The following is a 19,009-nucleotide window of genomic DNA, read 5'->3' on the forward strand; positions in this document are numbered from 1 at the left end:
AGGAGAGAGAAGACTCATATTACTAAAATTCATGATGAGAAAGGAAATATCACAAGAGACACCACTGAGATACAGAACATAATGAGAAGCTACTTTGAAAATCTGTATTCCAACAAAATAGAAAGTACCGAAGACATTGACAAATTTCTAGAGACATATGCTCCCCGCAAACTGAACCAGGAGGACATACATGATTTAAACAGATCAATATCAAGCAATGAAATAGAAGAAGCCATTAAAAATCTACCATCCAAGAAAAGCCCAGGACCAGATGGATTCTCAGCCAAGTTCTGCAAGACCTTCAAAGAAGAACTCATTCCAATACTTCTCAAAGTATTCCAGGAAATAGAAAAGGAGGGAACCCTACCAAACTCATTCTATGAAGCTAATATCACCCTCATACCCACATCATAGACACATCAAGGAAAGAAAATTTTAGACCAATATCCTTGATAATATAGATGCAAAGATCCTTAACAAAATATTGGCAAACTGTTTCCAAAAACATATTAAGAAAATTGTGCACCACGATCAAGTGGGGTTCATCCCTGGAATGTAAGGGTGGTTTAACATCTGTAAATCAATAAACATAATCCATCATGTCAACGGACTTAAGGAGAAGAATCATATGGTTATTTCAACTGATGCAGAAAAAGTGTTCGACAAAATACAACACCCCTTCATGCTGAAAACACTAGAAAACATAGGGATAGTGGGAACATACCTGAACCTTGTAAAGGCTATTTATGCTAAGCCCATGGCCAACATCATTCTTAATGGAGAAAAACTGAAACATTCCCTTTAAAAAGGGGAACAAGACAGGGATGTCCTCTTTCACCACTTCTATTCAACATTGTCCTCGAAACTCTAGCCAGAGCAATTAGGCAGACCAAAGAAATTAAAGTGATACGAATAGGAAAAGAGGAACTTAAGCTGTCACTATTTGCTGATGACATGATTCTATATTTAGAGGATCTGAAAACCTCCTCCAGAAAACTTCTAGAACTCATCAGTGAATTCAGCAAAATAGCAGGCTATAAAATCAACACACATAAATCTAAAGCTTTTTTATACGCAAGTGACGAAACAGCTGAAAGGGAAATGAGGAAAACAACTCCATTTGCAATAGCATCAAAATAAATAAATAAATAAAATACTTGGGAATCAATCTAACCAAAGAGGTAAAGATCTCTACAATGAAAACTATAAAACACTGAAGAAAGAAATTAAGGAAGACCTTAGAAGATGGAAAGATCTCCCATGTTCTTGGATAGGCAGAATTAATATTGTCAAAATGGCCATACTACCAAAAGTGCTATACAGATTCAATGCAATTCCAATTAAAATCCCATTGATGTGCCTCACAGAAATAGAGCAAGCAATTATGAAATTCATCTGGAAGAATAAGAAACCCAGAATAGCTAAAGCAATCCTTAGCAGGAAGAATGAAACAGGGGGTATCGCAATACCAGAACTTCAACTATACTACAAAGCAATAGTAACAAAAATGGCATGGTATTGGCACCAAAATAGACAGGTAGATCAATGGTACAGAATAGAGGACATGGACACAAACTCAAATAAATACAATTTTCTCATACTAGACAAAGGGGCCAAAAATATACAATGGAGAAATGATAGCCTCTTCAACAAATGGTGCTGGGAAAACTGGAAATCCATATGCAACAGAATGAAACTAAACCCCTATCTCTCACCTTGCACAAAAATCAACTCACAATAGATCAGACTAGAGGCCCTGCATTTTATAGAAGAAAAAGTAGGTCCAAATCTTCACCTTGTTGGCTTAGGATCAGACTTCCTTAACAGGACTCCCATAGCAGAAAGAATAAAAGCAAGAATCAATAACTGGGGTAGATTCAAACTAAATAGCTTTCTCTCAGCAAAGGAAACTATCAGTAATGTGAAGAGAGATCCTACAGAGTGGGAGAATATCTTTGCCACTCATACTTCAGATAGAGCACTAATCTCCAGAATCTATAAAGAACTCAAAAAACTCTACACCAAGAATACAAATAACCCAATCAACAAATGGGCTAAAGATATGAACAGACACTTCACAAAAGAAGATGTACAAGCAATCAACAGATATATGAAAAAATGTTCAACATCTCTAGTAATAAGAGAAATGCAAATCAAAACTACACTAAGATTCCATCTCACCCCAATTAGAATGGTGATTGTCAAGAATACAATCAACAATAGGTGTTGAAGAGGATGTGGGGAAAAAGGTACACTCATACATTTCTGGTGGGGCTGCAAATTAGTGCAGCCACTCTGGAAAGCAGTGTGGAGATTCCTCAGAAAACTTGAATTGGACCCACCATTTGATCCAGCTATCCTACTCCTTGGCCTATACCCAAAGGACTTAAAACCAGCATACTACAGAGATACAGCCACATCAATGTTCATAGCGGCTCAATTCACAATAGCCAGACTATGGAACCAACCTAGATGCCCTTCAATTGATGAATGGATAAAGAAACTGTGGTATATATATACAATGGAATATTACTCAGCTATAAAGAATAATAAAATTATGGCATTTGCAGGCAAATGGATGAAATTGGAAAGTATCATGCTAAGTGAGATAAGCCAATCTCAAAAATCCAAAAGGCAAATGATCTCACTGATAAGCGGATGATGACACATAATGGGGGATTTTAGGGGGGCAAGAATGGAGGAAGGAGGGACTGTGTAGAGGGAAAAGAGGGGTGGGAGGGGTGGGGGGAAGGAAAAAATAACAGAATGAATCAAACATCATTACCCTATGTAAATGTATGATTATGCAAATGATATGCTGTTACTCCATGTACAAACAGAAACAACATGTATCCCATTTGTTTACAATAAAAATAAATTAAAAAAAAAAGAAAACAGAAAAACCTGCTCCCAGATCCAACCTGTTCTCTAGACTCTGCTGAAATCTGGAGTGTCTACATGAAAGAGATCCAATCAGATGGCACTGGATGAATCAGATTAATTCAGTCTAAAAGATTCCCATTACGTGTTCACTGCCACAGGCCAGGACGACCAGATCCTGCCTTTAAACAGGTTATCAGTTATGGGGTAGCAATGAGACGAGGATTCTAGTGACTGTGAAAGAAGACACATGACAGAAGAGAGGAAAGAAGAGAGCTCCTTCAGAGCTGCCCCCTGAGGTGACAGGAAGGTCCTGGGCCCACACTCAGTGCCTGGCTCTTGATGGCCACTTCATACTTGAAATGTGGCTGGTGGAACAGAAATGGAATCTTTACCCTTTATCACTAATCTAAAGAGCAAGATGTGACCAGTAGCTGCCGTGTCAGGCAGCACAGCCAGAGATCTCCAAACACGATCTTCATTAACACAGGGACCTTCAGAGGGATGCAGGTTCTTGTGCCTCCTGGAGATTTCGATGAAGTGGGTCTGGGAATATAGGTGTCTTTTAAAAGTGCCACAGAAGGCTGCAGTGTAGACCAAGCTTAAAAACTCCAGACTTCCTCTATCCCTGTTGGGCTACACCTGCCACCACACACAGGCAAGCTCAGACGGTCTTAGCAGGCGTGTTGGCTGGGGCCAGACCTGGCTTTGTCCTAAGCCACTCTGCCTCCAGTCTCCACTCAGAGGTGACCTGACCTTTGTGCTCATATGCAACGACACTTTATTTATCTTAGTAGGCACTTCACTGAGCACAGTGACTACCCTATAAGGGCTCAGGGGACGTTCTCTGAAACAAGGTGTGAGATAAGAGACCCTTGGTCTCATTTATTGGGCTTCTCTCTGCTACCCCAGAGAGGACGAGGACAGGGCTGTTGGAAACTGGTGTGTGGACATTGGAGGTACAAAAATTCGATCAGGAAAACCAATGTATTCTTAGGAAATCAACCAGCTGAATTAGAAGAAAATCCATAAAGAATTCGTTGGCCCAGATTCTCTGGATGAGGCAAACAAAAACTTTCATCAGAATAGAGGTCCTATTTTCAAGTCAAGTATCGTAGCTCTCCTTGCTAGGGTATTTGAGAGTAATAATTGGCCACGAGCACTCAGCGTAGAAAATAACCTGAGCAAAAACTGTGTAACCCTCTACCAAATGTCATGGTTTCTGTTTCCTAAAGGAGAGGCTGACGTTCAGAAATGGAGAGTTTCAGACGGCAAGTTTAGTGCAGAGGTCCAGCAGAATGCTATGCCTGGAGTGGGCACTCAGAAATGGCGGCAGAATGAATAAACGGGCCTTCTTGGTTGATGGCGCACCTATTTGTGAGTGAGGCATTTTTGCCACCTCCCGGCGAGAACATCAATCACCTCTGTGTGATATCCTTGCACTGGATAACTACAGAAGACCCAGATCAAAGTGATTCTAAAAAGTAGCCGGGCACAGTATATTACTGCGGAAAGGTAGCTGTGGCTTTGGGTAACTCAGGAAATTACACTGCCCAGGAGAAAAAAAGAGAACGGTAAACCGTGACGCCCACAGAGGCAGCTCTTCAGAATGGGAGAAAGAACACCGGCGTTGGAGCCAACTGCTGAGATCAAAATCCAGCTCTGCATACGTTGCTTTTCTAGTCTCCCTGACTTCCTTTGAGAGGGGTAGTGGTGTGGTGTCTTTCCTAAAAAATGAAATGGGCTAATATGTGTAAAATGCCTAGGACATTTACCTGAGAGTCCCATCATCAGGAACAAGTGTAAAATGCCTAGGACATTTACTGAGAGTCCCATCATCAGGAACAAGTGTAAAATGCCTACGACATTTACCTGAGAGTCCCATCCTCTGGAACAAGTGTAAAATGCCTAGGACATTTACCTGAGAGTCCCATACTCTGGAACAAGTGTAAAATGCCTAGGACATTTACCTGAGAGTCCCATCATCAGGAACAAGTGTAAAATGCCTAGGACATTTACCTGAGAGTCCCATCCTCTGGAACAAGTGTAAAATGCCTAGGACATTTACCTGAGAGTCCCATCATCAGGAACAAGTGTAAAATGCCTAGGACATTTACCTGAGAGTCCCATCATCTGGAACAAAGGGTTTATTTTCAATTGAGTTGTGTCCTCCCCAAACAAGATCTGTCCAAGTTTCAACCTCAAGGTCCTCAGATTGTGACCTTTGTTGGAAATCAGGTTGTGGCAGATGTAATGACTGGGGAGGCTGGGCCCCTACTCAGATAGGACTGATGCTTCTAAGAGAATGGGGAAGAGACACACAGAGAGGTGGTCATGTGACAACGTAGGCAGAGACTGGCCTCAGGTGGCTGAAAGCCAAACAGCACCTGAGGTTGCCAGCAGATCCCCAGAGGCTGGGAAGAGACAAAGGAGTAAAGTCTCTTGGTACCTTGATACCATTGTCTAGAACTTTGAGCCTCCACAGTGGTCAAGCAATAGATTTCTGTTGCTTTAAGCCACTCAGCTTGTAGTACATTTTTAGAGTAGCTCTAGAATACTAAAAAAGTGTATGATTTTAATAGACTATTAACTACTTTAAGATCAGTTATCCCACTCCTCGGTTTATACCCAAAGGACTTAAAATCAATATACTACAGTGACACAGCCACATCAACGTTTATAGCAGCTCAATTCATAATAGCTAAACTATGGAACCAACATAGATGCCTTCAACAGAAGAATGGAGAAAGAAAATTTTATATGTGTGTGTGTGTGTGTGTGTGTGTGTGTGTGTGTTATATGTGATGGACTATTACTCAGCTTTAAAAAAGAATGACATTCTGGCATTTGCTGGTAAATGGATGCAGTTAGAGGATATCATGCTAAGTGAAATAAGCCAAACCCAAAAAAAACAGAGACCGAATGTTTTCTCTGATATGCAGATGCTAATTCACAATAAGGGGTGGATAGGGAAGAATAGAGTTACTTTATGTTAGGTAGTGGGGAGGAAGGGAGGGGGAGGAAGGAGAGTAGAGTGAAACAGACATTATGACGTATGACTGCATGACCCATGTGATCCTGCAATATGTACAAACAGAAAAGGGAGAGATTACATTCCATTTATGTATGAGCTATCAAAATGTATAAATGCATTCTACTCTCATGTACAACTAATTAGAAATAAAGTTTAAAAATTAAAAAAAAGAATAGTGACCAAAATAACCTAGATTTGATTAGTTTATTTACCTTAAATTCATTTTTGTTCTGAGGATGAAAATAAACCCTCACACAATATAAAAAAAATCAATAAATTAAATATCTGTCCTTTTCTCCATACTTTTCTCTGGAGACCAATTGACCGTTCTGCCATTTGGTACAATTGTGATGGTATCTACCTGTCTTAAAAAAGAAGGAAGGAAGGGATCCATGATAAATGTATGATAAATTCACTGAGGAAAATGCAGTCTTTTAAGTATATGGCTTAGAGAATTCTCAGTCATTCGGCAAAAATAACAGTACATCCATTCCTCATCCAAAGGAAAACAAGATTGTGAGATTGAAATGTGATGCCTAAACGCTACCAATACCGACACTAGACAAGGTGGGAGTGTTCTCTGTCGTCCAGGAGGAAAGCCTGGCCTTCTAACAGGCCCCGCAGCAGGAGCCTCCGAGCAGGACCACATCCTGGGCGCGTCCTCACCAGCCGACACTTGTTCCTGCTGAGCCTTCTGCTTCCTACATTTTCTGGTGAAAATTGTGGTCATTTTCACCACAGAGAATAGGTTTTAAATGCTCGGGGGAAGATACAACCAACAAACCCAGAAGGTCCAAATTCATGAAAAACATTTCCGTGAATATCATAAGGAGTTAATGTCCTTAATTACACTAATAGTAGAACTTGACCCAAGAACTAGCAAAAAGCCTAGGAGAAGAGGCAAAACCCGCAGCGACTCACAGGGAGGAAGCACCCACGGTTCTCAGGTGCATTTCTTGACGGTGGCTCCACACGAGTCACACAGATGCAGGTTGAAAGGACCTCATGTGCCTTCCTTGCTTGTGAGGCTGGGACGCTGCCACCCTGGGTCAGCCTGGGCAGCGTCGCCCCTCAGAAGCTGGTGGCGCAGCATCTGACCCTGGGCTCCTGGCGACTGAGCTGCTAGTGCCTCGCCCGATGATGCACTTCTGACCTGAAGACAGAAGCTCACACAAGCTCTCGGGAACTGCCCGAGAGCCGGACCCAGGAGACCAGGGGACAGAGTCGTGGTGCCTCCCAGCCGGGGAGCTCGGGCAGACGTGCAGACAGGTCCTCCACCAGTGCAGGAAACACCACTGAGCAGGCAGACTCATCCGGGGAGGCCGCAGCGCACGCTCAGAGGAAAACCCAGAGCTAGGGAGGCAGACGTCACGTCCGTGAAAAGCAGTAGATTCAAAGAATCACTGGACCACCTGGGATAGGTGGGGGTGGAGCAGAGGGGCTGGGCGCCCTGCGTGGCCTCCCGTGCAGTCCACACTGTGGAGGATGCGCCTGTTCTACCTACTCGGAGCCCCGAGACAAAGCAGGGAGGTGGGCAGGCCGGGGGAGGGGGGGTCGGCCCTCGCCACCCCTAGGCCCTCTCAAGCAGGACCGTCCCCAGCTGGAACATGGGAAGGCGGACTCTAAAGTTCTCCCAGAAAATGCTGCTGATGGCAAATGTGTGGTCACAAGTGATTCTGCTTCATTCTTTGGCTTGTGTAGAACTGTTGAAGTAGAGAGGAGGTGCTGCTCGGAGGGAGTCACCCCTCTGAGCTTCTCTTGTGGCCTCGGTCCGTGGACACTGGCAATGGCCCCGGCTGCACCCAAGCCTCCAGTCGCTCTTCTCAGACCTGGAGCCCCTGTGCACAGCTCCCCTGCAGGTGGCCTCAGCCTCCACCTCCACTGTGGGCCTCCACTGCACGCCTCCACATTCACTCCACACACAGACTCTGTCCCCCACCCTGAAGGGACTTGGGCTCCAGCCCTGAACTGACCTCTACAGGCACTAAGTGCTCAGCCAGACCCTCCTGTGTCTTCTGCACTGGTCACCCCCACTTCTGGAAGACCCTCACGCTGCCCTCACGCTGGTTCACGTCCCTTCCCTCCTTTTTTCTCTGCTGTGTTAAGTATAAATTCCTTGTATTTAACTAAAATTATTAGCTTCAGATTTTTTTCGTTAGAAGCAAAGTGCAGATGAAAATATTTACGTTCCCCAAGTCCAATCTCCCTCTTTCCCTTCCTCCGAGACCGCAGTTTCACCCGCCAGCCTGCATTCAGTCATACTTTCATGTTTGCTATATTCAAATGTGCCTTTCAATGTCAGAGTGCTGTGTTTAGATTTTTGTTTTGTCTCCTAATTTTTTTAATCAATTCAAACGACGGACTGACTTCAAAACCTTTCCTGAGCCGGGGCAGGCATGGTGGTCCACACCTGTAATCCCAGCAGCTCAGGAGGCTGAGGCAGGAGAATCAAGAGTTCAAAGCCAGCTTCAGCAGCTTAGTGAGGCCTAAGCAAGGTAGCCAGACCCTGTCTTGAAATAAAGAATGAGCGGGTCTGGGAGGTGGTTAAGCGCCCCTGGGCTCAATCCTTATATAATAATAATAATAATAAAGAACCGTGTCCTAGGGCACGTATCAGCTTTGAACACACTCATGATCTCTCATCCTTTCATTGTTCTTCTTCTCCCAGCGGAGTGTAAAGGGTGTGTTCCTCCCCATCGTGTTCACTCACATGTCCTGAGTACGTGCCAGTCACGGAGAGGACGCGCTGCACTTGTAGAGTTGACTTACCTCTGGAATACCATTGCACAGTACTCTAGGGTATTGAAGTTTCTGCATGGTTCAGAAATCATTCATTTCGTACCAAGGTTTATTTGAATGCTTTCTGATTTTTAATAGTGTAAACAGCACTGCAAGATTTCTTAACGTGTACATGAGAGATCACCTTGGGGCACCTATCTAGGCAACCTCCAGAGGGCGGGGAGCATGCACTTGGACCTTGACCAGGTGTCACCACATTCCCTTCCGGGAGACACTGGGCATCTCCCAGAGATTCTTCTTCCAGTCAGACAAAAGTAGAACATAACCTCAGTTTTCTATGAATTTACATTTTCCTGATTATTTCTTACTTTAACTCTGCTAAATAACCTATTTAGAAGTAAATTATGTTTGTCATTTTTGTAAAGATTTTTAATTCTTTTATGTATTTTTGTGCCTTCTGGCCTCTCTGGTCTCCTTATTTTTCTGTGTCCCGCTTTGTTGTCTCTGACCACCCCACTGATGCCACCCTCCCCACCCAGGCAGCAGACGGCGGTCTCTGCCCGAGCAGTGAACGCCTGTGGACAGTTATTGTTTGTTCCCGTGTAACCTTAGTGTTTGGCGTCTTACTCCTGCTTGGATGGTAACTTTTGCTTTGGGCTTGTCGTCTGTGCGGGTGGCATGAGTCAGGCTCCAAGCCTGGTGTGACGCTGGACTAAAGTGCAAGGACCTCTGCAGTTGGCACCTTTAAACTCAGGGCGCGGCTTACACGCAGGCGGTCAGCTGCAGGTCCTGGAGCCCAGGCCTGGCTTCCCTGACCTCAAGGGGGCCTCAGACCTCGGAGATGTCCTGCAGCTCAGGCTCCAGTCTGAGCCGCGCAGCCGTTTTAATCAGCATTTCCTTGCTGTGACCAGCCCAGAGAAGGGGAAGCTTACTAGGGCTCACATTCCGTTCCGAGGGCTCACAATTAACAGCCGGCTCCACCGCTCTGGGTTCTGGTGAGGCCGCACATCCGCAGAAGGAAGGCGAGAGGAGAAGGGGCCGAGGGACGATGCCCCTCCAGGCCCAGTGACCCACCTCCTCAGCCTCGCCCGCCTGTCCACAGCTGCCACCCCGTCAATCCAGACCGGCCGATTAGGACGCGGCTCTCAGAGTCCAGTCGTGTCACCTCGGATGCCCTGCACTAACCATGACCAACACCAGGACTGGAGGCCGTGCCAGCGGTTCACCCAGCTCGCCAGCGTGAGCGGGCCAGACACCGTCCCTGGCATTTGGCAGAAGGCGGAGCAGGCAGAGGAACAGGGCCTCGTAGCTCTGCGGGAGTGGAGGTGGTGTGGAGGTGTGGGCGTGGAGGAGGAGAACGCCCCGCCTCCTGAGGTTGGCGGGGACCACCTTGCGCGCTTTGGTAAGTGCTGAAGTTTGGCAAGGCCCCCTTCTCTCTGCATACTTGCCTCCAAGTTTGTAAATAAAAGCCAGGGCCAGATCCAATTCAATGAACTATGTTTAAATTGTTTTAAAAGTCCGGTTTGCCTATATTAGAAGCTGGCGTTCACACTGTGTATGGGGTGGAGGGCCCGCGCACATCGTGGGGTGCTTTGGTGGGGCGTCCGGGGTTCTGGGTCTGTGTTCGCCCCTTTCGCTCTGCCCCCTGCACCAAGGGCTCTTCCGCTCCGCGTCCCCGTCGGCCGTCTGGTGCAGGTGATGCAGGCGCTGACCGGCTGCTAGCTGTGCTGGAGCGCTATGTCCTCCTCCACGTCTTCCGCAGCGCCTCCCTGACCTCCTTGTTGCGAAGGGTGTAGATGAAGGGGTTGAGAACCGGGGTCACCACGGTGTTGAGGACGTGCACGGCTTTGGTCAGGTCCAGGGCCTCCTTGATGGAGGTGCGCACGTGGAGGAAGATGGTGGAGCCGTACCAGATGAGCACCACGGCAAGGTGGGAGGAGCAGGTGGAGAAGGCCTTGCTGCGGCCGCTGGCGGAGGGGATGCCAAGGATGGTGCGGATGATGTGGATGTAGGAGACCAGGGTGATGAGGCAGGAGCTCAGGATGACCACTGCCGCGATCACGAAGGCCACGAGCTCCACCGCCTGCGTGCTGGTACAGGCCAGCGCGATCCAGGGCGCGATGTCGCAGAAGAAGTGGTTGATGACTCGGGGGCCACAGAAGGACAGGCCACTGATGAGGGCCGTGGGCACTGCGATGGCCAGGAAGCCACAGACCCAGGAGCCCAGGGCTAGCTGCACAGAGAGCAGGCTGCTCATGATGGCCCCGTAGTGCAGTGGGTAGCAGATGGCGAGGTAGCGGTCATAGGCCATGGCGGCCAGCAGGAAGTACTCGGTGCAGCCCAGCGAGAAGACCAGGTACATCTGCAAAAGGCAGCTGGTGAAGGAGATGTTCCGGCTCCTGCCCAGGAGGACGGCCAGGGCTTTGGGCACCGCGGCCGTGGTGTACCAGACCTCCAGGAAGGACAGGTTGCTCAGGAAGAAGTACATGGGAGTGTGCAGCCGGTAGGAGGTGCTCACCAGTAGCAAGATGGCCACGTTGCCGCCCACAGTGAGGATGTACATCACCAGGAAGAGCAGGAAGAGTGACAGCTGCAAGGCCCGGGACCCTGGGAAGCCCAGCAGGAGAAAGCCGCGGCCTTCTGTTGTGTTGCCGGTGTCCATGGCAGGGGCCAGCAGACCAGGAGGCGAAGGCCCACCCAGCCTCGGCACTCTCCTGGAAGGACTCACAGAGAGGCACTCATGATAGCCTCTGTCTGCTGACTGCTGGCTTCACACTGGAGCTGGGCATGGTGGACATCAGCCATTAGAGCAAAGCACTGAGCAGTGTGTCACTCCAACCCATGAACAGTGCAGGGATCCACCATCCAAACCGTCTGTGTCCCCGGCCCTACGCTGGCTGGGCCGCAGCACTCTGGCCCTGGAATACAGGCATGTGTTCAGAAGGCAGCCTCCCAGACCTAAGTTCTAACCTCAATCACGTGTGACAGGCATGGCTTCTAACTGATGCTCTAGTTTATAAGCTCCGTCCCCTAAAAGAGTATTCAGAGGTAAACTCTAAGAATTCTACAAATAATCTGTTTCAAATGATTTTTTGGCTTTTTGGATCTGCATTTTTTCATATTTAAATTTATTAGTGCAATGCATCATTCTCACAAAAAGCAGTGAAAGTCCACATTGAACAAATGGGCCATCCTGACCCCCACGGGGACGTGGGAGAGAGCCAGCTAAGAGCAGGATGCCCTGCCCAGTGCTTCCTGAGTCTCCAGTGCACTTCTGGACGCTATGTGGTGCTGAGAATTGAACCCAGTGCCTCACGCATGCCAGGCAAGTGCTCTTCCACTGAGCCTGTACAATTATCACGTATCAGTTAAAATCGAAGGCAAATCCCTGAAGCTCAGAGAGGTGACCTGGCTTGCCAGGGTTTGTGTGGGGCAGAAGGGAGGGTGCCGAGCACGTCACCCACAAATGTGCTCCTCTGGAAAAAGGAAAAAGGATGTTCAAGGATGTTCTTGGTATTTTTCTTGTTTTTGTTTTTGTTTTTGTTTTTTTTTAGCTGGAAATAAAGAGCAGCTGTAAGAAAAGCTCCCTGGCTGCGTCTCCACCAGGACAGGGCGACCCACCCCAAGGTGATGACTATGAGCCCAGGGACCCGGAGAGCCAGATGGCGAGTGTTGCAGAAATGACTCTGGCTTCCCCTAGTGCCCACAGTTGCTGCCCCGGGAGCCTGGTCTTCCCCTCTCTCCTGCCTGTCTCTAAAAATTCACTCTTTGCTAAGATGCTTTCTGAGTCCAAGTGCATACCACTCTCCGAGCTACTCACCTGCGTGCTCCAATGGGTGTGAATCTTCTCAATAAACTGCTGGGTGTTTTGCTCTTGTAAATCCGTCTTTTCTCTAATTGGCAGAGCAGTTCCAGCCAGTGGATCTTAGGTAAGTGGAGGAGAAAGACTTGTGTCATGCCCTACCGTAGTAAAGAAACCCAGGTTACTCCTCATCCTGAGGAAGAGAAGATCGCTCTAGACATCCAGGGTGCCGGGGACAGTACACACACAGGGGAGATGCTCCTCAGCAAGCATGCTGCATGCCGGCTTTCCCGTTTCCTGAGGCTGGTGTATTTCAGTGTCTGTGTCGTTCGGGGGGGGAGGACAGTCTGTGACCTTGGCGACGGCTTGCAGTTGGAGCGCTGACATCACAGGTTCAGGTCTTTGGTGCTGGGCTGCTGTTTTGGGAACAGGAGTCCAGAGCTCCTGGAAGGTGAACCTCAGCCAGCCCGCGCAGTGCTGGGCCATAAGTGTGGGCCTCGGGTGCAGAGAAGCTGAGGCAGCCGCGCATAGGCAGAGGCAGAGGCCCCTCAGCATCCTCCTCCTCCGGAGACCCTGCCTCGTACCCAGAGGGAAGAGATGCCAGGCAGAGAGCAGGCGGGTCTCAGCACAGCCTGGCGCGTCCTCCTGTGCCCCACCGTCAGATCACAGCCCTTTGTCCTCCAGAGCAGCTGAGTGTCCCTGCGGGCTCTGGGCACAGCGGCTCCCCAGCCTTTCCTGCTGGTCTGGCGTGCTGCCGGGGTGAGCAGCCTGTTCTCGCTCCCCGCAGCGGCTCAGGGCCTGCTCATCTGCAGCCTGCGCTCAAAACCATCCCTGCAGACCTGTCAGCACGGCCCTATTCCTGCGGTGTTACCGACACACAAACACAGGGTCTGAGGAACCTCCCAAGGGAGAGCCGTGCACGCCAGGGCTGGGGTCCCGCGGCTGTCAACGCAGGAAGATGCGACTGAGCTCCTGTGTGTGTGTGTGTGTGTGTGCGCGCGTGTGTGTGTGTGCGCGCGCGTGCGTGAAGCACGAGACGATTGCATCATCTCTAAGAACCTAGGAGCCTATTGCTCTAGAGTTGGGTGGGTTTTAGAACTAATTCTAAGGTGTTCTAAGTGACACTGTGGTCACATGACTGAAGAGTCTTTAAAAATCAGAGAAGGACATTGTTTGATCATTAGTTCTAAATAAATTTCCATTTAGTTCTAAATAATTTCCATTTCAGTTTTAGAATTAATTACCAGGGAGGTTCACTGACTGGACGTGACAGGTAACTTCAGTACCTGCTGGGCAGTTGGAATGGATAAGGAAGATGGTTGTTCTCACACACGAAGCCACGCTCCACCCCAGACGACTGTGTGCAGGTCATTTCTCCTTCAGGCAGGTGGGGCCTCCATGGCTCCTCACAGGGCTGGACCTGAGTGAGGTCTCCCGCCTCCCTTCCAGTCCCCTGCAGGCCCCCGCGACCCACTCGGCCACTCACTCACCTGCCTGCTCCCTGGCCCACGGCGTTCTTCGTGCTGAGACGCCCTCTCCCCGCCGGCTCTCCTGTCCCACGCTCTGCTTCCCCCTCTTGGCAGGGTGCCTCTTTCGTGGCCCTCAGTGTCCCCGGCTGCTCCCTCAGTCCTTGGCTCCCACCTGCCCTGTCCCCTTTGGCCAGCTTGCCTCTGCTGTCCTGTGTTTTCTCCACCTCATGATAACGAGCTTCACGCTGACACGCTTTGCTACTGGGTAATTGGGCGTGTAGGGGACCCCGTGGGAGGAGGCTCCTCCTGTCCCTTGGGAACGAGGGGCTGATTCAGCAAGACCTGACCTTCCACTAAATGGAAGGCTTCAGAGCCTTTCAAAGACAGCTGCGTCCAAGTTTCCAGAGCAGGGAAAGGGTCTGTCCCGGGGTCCCGAACGTCAACCCTTCATAAAATTGAAAAGCCGAGAGTAGTTGTTTTATTTATTTTTATTTTTTTAGAGTGAATAATACAAGTTAAAGTGTAAAAGAAGTAGGGAACCTCGGCACATCTCGAAGTCAGAGGAAGTGGGGCTGGACACAACTCAAGGGTAGACTCGGGCTCCGCGTGGGCGAGGCCCTGGGCTCCATTCCCCAGAATAAATCGGACAGGAAGTCTGGATTTCAAGGCGAATTAGTAACACGCCACGTCCAGCTACTGGCCCAAAGCATCAAGCATAACGTACTCGCTGTAGTTTCATGGCTTCCAGGCCTCCTACGACTAAAATAGAGTCGACTGCTCGATAGTGAATAAAAATGAAAACTTTATGTCATGGAACACCGTTGGCGTGATAAAAACCAATCCACCCTTGTTATGGAGCAATATTTATAAAAATTATGGGACAGCTGGCTCCAGGACAGAGGCCCTCCTGTGGAGCATTCCTGAAGGGTTGAACGTCTGGGACGCTGACATTTTACCGTTTGTCATGCTCTGGTTGGAGAATCGGCGGTGTCACGAATGGACGCGGGAGTGTGCTCTGCTGCCAGGCTCCGCTGTTCGCCCATGGCCCATGTCCCTAGCACTCTCTGTCCCTGTGATCCCTACCTGCAGTGACGCCTCGCGGCACAGCTGGAGGTTGCTCTTCCCGCCATTCAGTGACCCTCGTCCATCCCGGGTTCAACATGGGTCATCGCAGTCTGACAGCCCCAGGTCAGGCCGCCTGCCCCGGGGACAGGGAGCCCGGGCCCAGTGCCTGCAGGTGTCTCAGGGCGCCCTTGCTCCCCGGAGCCCGCAGGGGTCCTACGCCAGTCACTGTCCTTTCCCGGCGATGCTGGTGACTCGGCGTTTCACCTGATAACGTGACGCAGTGTCTGATCCAGTCCTCACTGTGCCTCTTCTTTCTCATTCCTGAATCTGACCACATTTTAATATTTCTTTGCCTTCTGGCTGTTTTCTCTAAATTGCACATTGTCACACGTGCAGCTGTGACAGTTTACACATCTTTGAAGTACTGTCTGAGGCTATCCTTCAACATTACATATTTGCTGTTAAAATATAAGCCCAACTCCGACACCATCACACGAACTAAGATTCTGCTTCCGTCTTCGAGCTTTTGTTTTGGGGGGTTGTTTAAGCAATTCCTTGTCATTGAAATGTCAGCATCTCTGGATTGTTTTGGAGTCCCCCTAGCAGCTCTAGGGGTTTTATGTTTTATGAGTGACTTACATGTAATACTGGGATTCCTGGTGATATACTCACACCTGCAGCAAGTACAACTTGCTCCGCTTCATCCCAGAGTCCTCTCCCTGTCCTCCCTCAGCCCCTCTGCTCTGCCGCCCTTCCTCTTGGTTAGTTATAGTCATGTTTTAATTCGTGCTTTACAGAGGGCTGACGTTCACGGTTCTCCCTCCTCTGAGCTCCTGTGTATTTTCAAGAGATTTCCGCTCCACTTATTCTCTTATTTTGCTCCACTTCTGCATATGAGAGAAATCATTCAGCCCCTGGCTTTCTGGGTCTGGTGTATTTCACTTAGCATCATGATCTCCCATTCCATTCGCTGACCAACAAACACCAAAATCTTCTTCTTCTTTGTGGCTGAGTAAAGATCCACTGTGTATGTACACCACATTTTCTTCACCCAATGAAGAGCATGAAGAAGGCCTATAGACTGGAAAGATGATCTTTGCCAGCTACTCCCCTAACAGGGTATTAATATCCAGAATTCATAAAGAAATATAAAAACTTAACACCAAAACAACCACCACCACCAAACCAAATAATCCAACTAATACACAGGCAAAAGACCTAAACAGACGCTTCTCAAAAGAAGAAACACAAATGCCCAGAAAGTACATGAGAAAATGTTCACCATCCCTAGCAACCAGGGAAAGGCAAATCAGAAGCACACTGAGACTCCCTCTCCTCCAGTTAGAAAGGCGAATGCTAAGATGCAGATGATGATAAATGTGGTTGAGGATGTGGGGAAATAAAGTTCACATTATTGGCGAGACTGCATGTTCTTTTCTTCTTTGGCAAGAAATCTAAGCCCAAGTACATTGACTGTTATAGTCACTTGTACCAGGGTCCACTGGATGCATGACCATCGTGGCATTTTAAGACTTTCTGGCTCATTATGCTGCCTCTGTCTCCGAAATGAAGGAACAAGTGACATGCTGGCTGACAGACTGCCTTGACTACTTCTTCTCCATCGCTGCTCCTGGCCGAGGTCAGGAAGCCCAGACACTGGTGGTGGCTCCTGCTCCCCATGCTGCTGGTTATGGGTTCCTGCTCCCCAGGCTGCTGGTTATGGGTTCCTGCTCCCCAGGCTGCTGGTTATGGGTTCCTGCTCCCCAGGCTGCTGGTGGTGGCTCCTGCTCCCCAGGCTGCTGGTTATGGGTTCCTGCTCCCCAGGCTGCTGGTGGTGGCTCCTGCTCCCCAGGCTGCTGGTTATGGGTTCCTGCTCCCCAGGCTGCTGGTTATGGGTTCCTGCTCCCCAGGCTGCTGGTTATGGGTTCCTGCTCCCCAGGCTGCTGGTGGTGGCTCCTGCTCCCCAGGCTGCTGGTGCTGGGTTCCTGCTCCCCAGGCTGCTGGTGCTGGGCTCCTGCTCCCCGGGATGCTGGTGCTGGGTTCCTGCTCCCCAGGCTGCTGGTGCTGGGCTCCTGCTCCCCGGGATGCTGGTGCTGGGTTCCTGCTCCCCAGGCTGCTGGTGCTGGGCTCCTGCTCCCCGGGATGCTGGTGCTGGGTTCCTGCTCCCCAGGCTGCTGGTTATGGGCTCCTGCTCCCCAGGCTGATGGTGCTGGGCTACTGCTCCCCAGGCTGCTGGTTATGGGCTCCTGCTCCCCAGGCTGCTGGTGCTGGGTTCCTGCTCCCCAGGCTGCTGGTTATGGGTTCCTGTTCCCCAGGCTGCTGGTTATGGGCTCCTGCTCCCCAGGCTGCTGGTTATGGGCTCCTGCTCCCCAGGCTGATGGTGCTGGGCTCCTGCTCCCCAGGCTGCTGGTTATGGGCTCCTGCTCCCCAGGCTGATGGTGCTGGGCTCCTGCTCCCCGGGCTGCTGGTTATGGGCTCCTGCTCCCCAGGCTGCTGGTGCTGGGTTCCTGCTCCCCAGGCTGCTGGTTATAGGTTCCTGCTCCCCAGGCTGCTGGTTATGGGCTCCTGCTCCCCAGGCTGCTGGTGCTGGGTTCCTGCTCCCCAGGCTGCTGGTGCTGGGTTCCTGCTCCCCAGGCTGTTGGTGGCAGTGCTGCTGCAGCTGCAGGCTGTGCTCCCCTAGCTGATCTCCCTGGGGGCCGTGCTGGAGACGTGGTCATCCTCCTTCTCTGGGGTCCACCGCCATCTCCCTACCCAAGGTACTTTTTCCCTAGGCATTTGTCCTTCTTAGACCTGCATCTCACTCTGCCCCGTGCCCGAGTCCATCCTAGGCTCCTTCACCCTCTTGGACCCCACCTCCTTCCTGGGGTGTGCGCAGCTCCTCTTAGTGGTCCTGTTGGCCAGGTCAGAGATGGGCATCCTCACCACCATGTCCTGTGACCACGATGTGGCCATCTGCCACCCTCTGCACTACAAGGCTGCCGTGAGCTGCGCTTTCTGGGTCCCACTGATGGCCGTGTCCTGAATCTGCGGGGTCCGTGGGAGTCTTGTCCTGGGTAGGGACATTCTCCTAGGGCAGCCCAGTTCTGCGGCGAGCCTGCCCTGCTGAAGCCCACCTGCCCTGCAGAGCACGCCACCATCAACACCAGGACGGCCGTCGGGTCTGCTGAGCCTTCTCCCATGGTACGCAGTGTGGTCTCCGATGCGCATGGTTAGCCCACCGTCCAGGCAGACCCAGTCCAGAGCTTTTCCACCTGCGTGCCTCACCTCATGGTGAGTGCGTTTCTGGGAACAGATGCAATTGCTTATTACCAGCATTCTAGACCTGCTGGGGTCTGTGTTCGACTCTGCCGCACCTCAGCCGGGCACTCTTATCTACTGCCTGAGGAACGAGGACCTCAGATCAGCTCTGGGGACGCCCTGAGGAGGGTTAGAAGCAGTCGGCTGTGGAACGGGGTTGAGTTGAGGGGGCACCAGAGGTTCACTTGTTCCGCATCTAACGAGGTGTTTGAAATTTCTACGTGGAGCCTGAAATATTGCAACGCCTTTTAGCAATAACTTCAGAGTGTATGTCTTGGTGGAAAGTAGGCCTTTTGCTGCCCTCCACTTTACGTCTCACAGTTAGGGAAAGCGCAAAGATTTCCTTCTGTGCCCTCGATGATCGTGACTCTTGTTCCCAAGCTCCCTATCCATGAGCTTTCTATGAAGTTCTTGTTCCTTCAAAACTTCCATCTTTCCTGGCTCTCTCTTTATTTAGCAAGTGATTTATAATTCCAGAATTTTCTTTGCATCTATTTATGGATTTGACTTTGCTATATAGCTTCTGATTTTCACTCTTTGATGAAAATCATTTTAACTTAAAATTATGACCTTGACTATTTTGCAGTTCAAAACAAGGTACTTGATTCTATCACAAATTTCACTTTTTGCACCAATATACTTGATGTTTTTAAGGTACTGAAGATTAAACCAAGGAGCACTCTACTACTGAGCTACATCCCCATTTTTATTTTTATTTTGAGA

The 19,009-nt window shown here is 49.7% G+C and overlaps 1 protein-coding gene and 1 long non-coding RNA gene across 3 annotated transcripts in view; both read right to left on the reverse strand.

Moving 5' to 3' along the window:
• LOC306663292 overlaps positions 1–19,009 on the reverse strand; it is a 726,016-nt gene that overhangs the window by 546,892 nt on the left and 160,115 nt on the right. The gene's annotated exons all lie outside the window — the stretch shown is intronic.
• On the reverse strand, positions 10,389–11,315 carry LOC306663318 (olfactory receptor 6F1; the record flags this gene model as incomplete). Its single annotated transcript, XM_079143730.1, has 1 exon — positions 10,389–11,315. One exon carries the CDS (start codon positions 11,313–11,315, stop codon positions 10,389–10,391), a length of 927 nt encoding a protein of 308 aa, XP_078999856.1.

The sequence above is a fragment of the Sciurus vulgaris genome, assembly GCF_902686455.1.
Source record: "Sciurus vulgaris genome assembly, chromosome: 6".
NCBI lineage: Eukaryota > Metazoa > Chordata > Mammalia > Rodentia > Sciuridae > Sciurus > Sciurus vulgaris.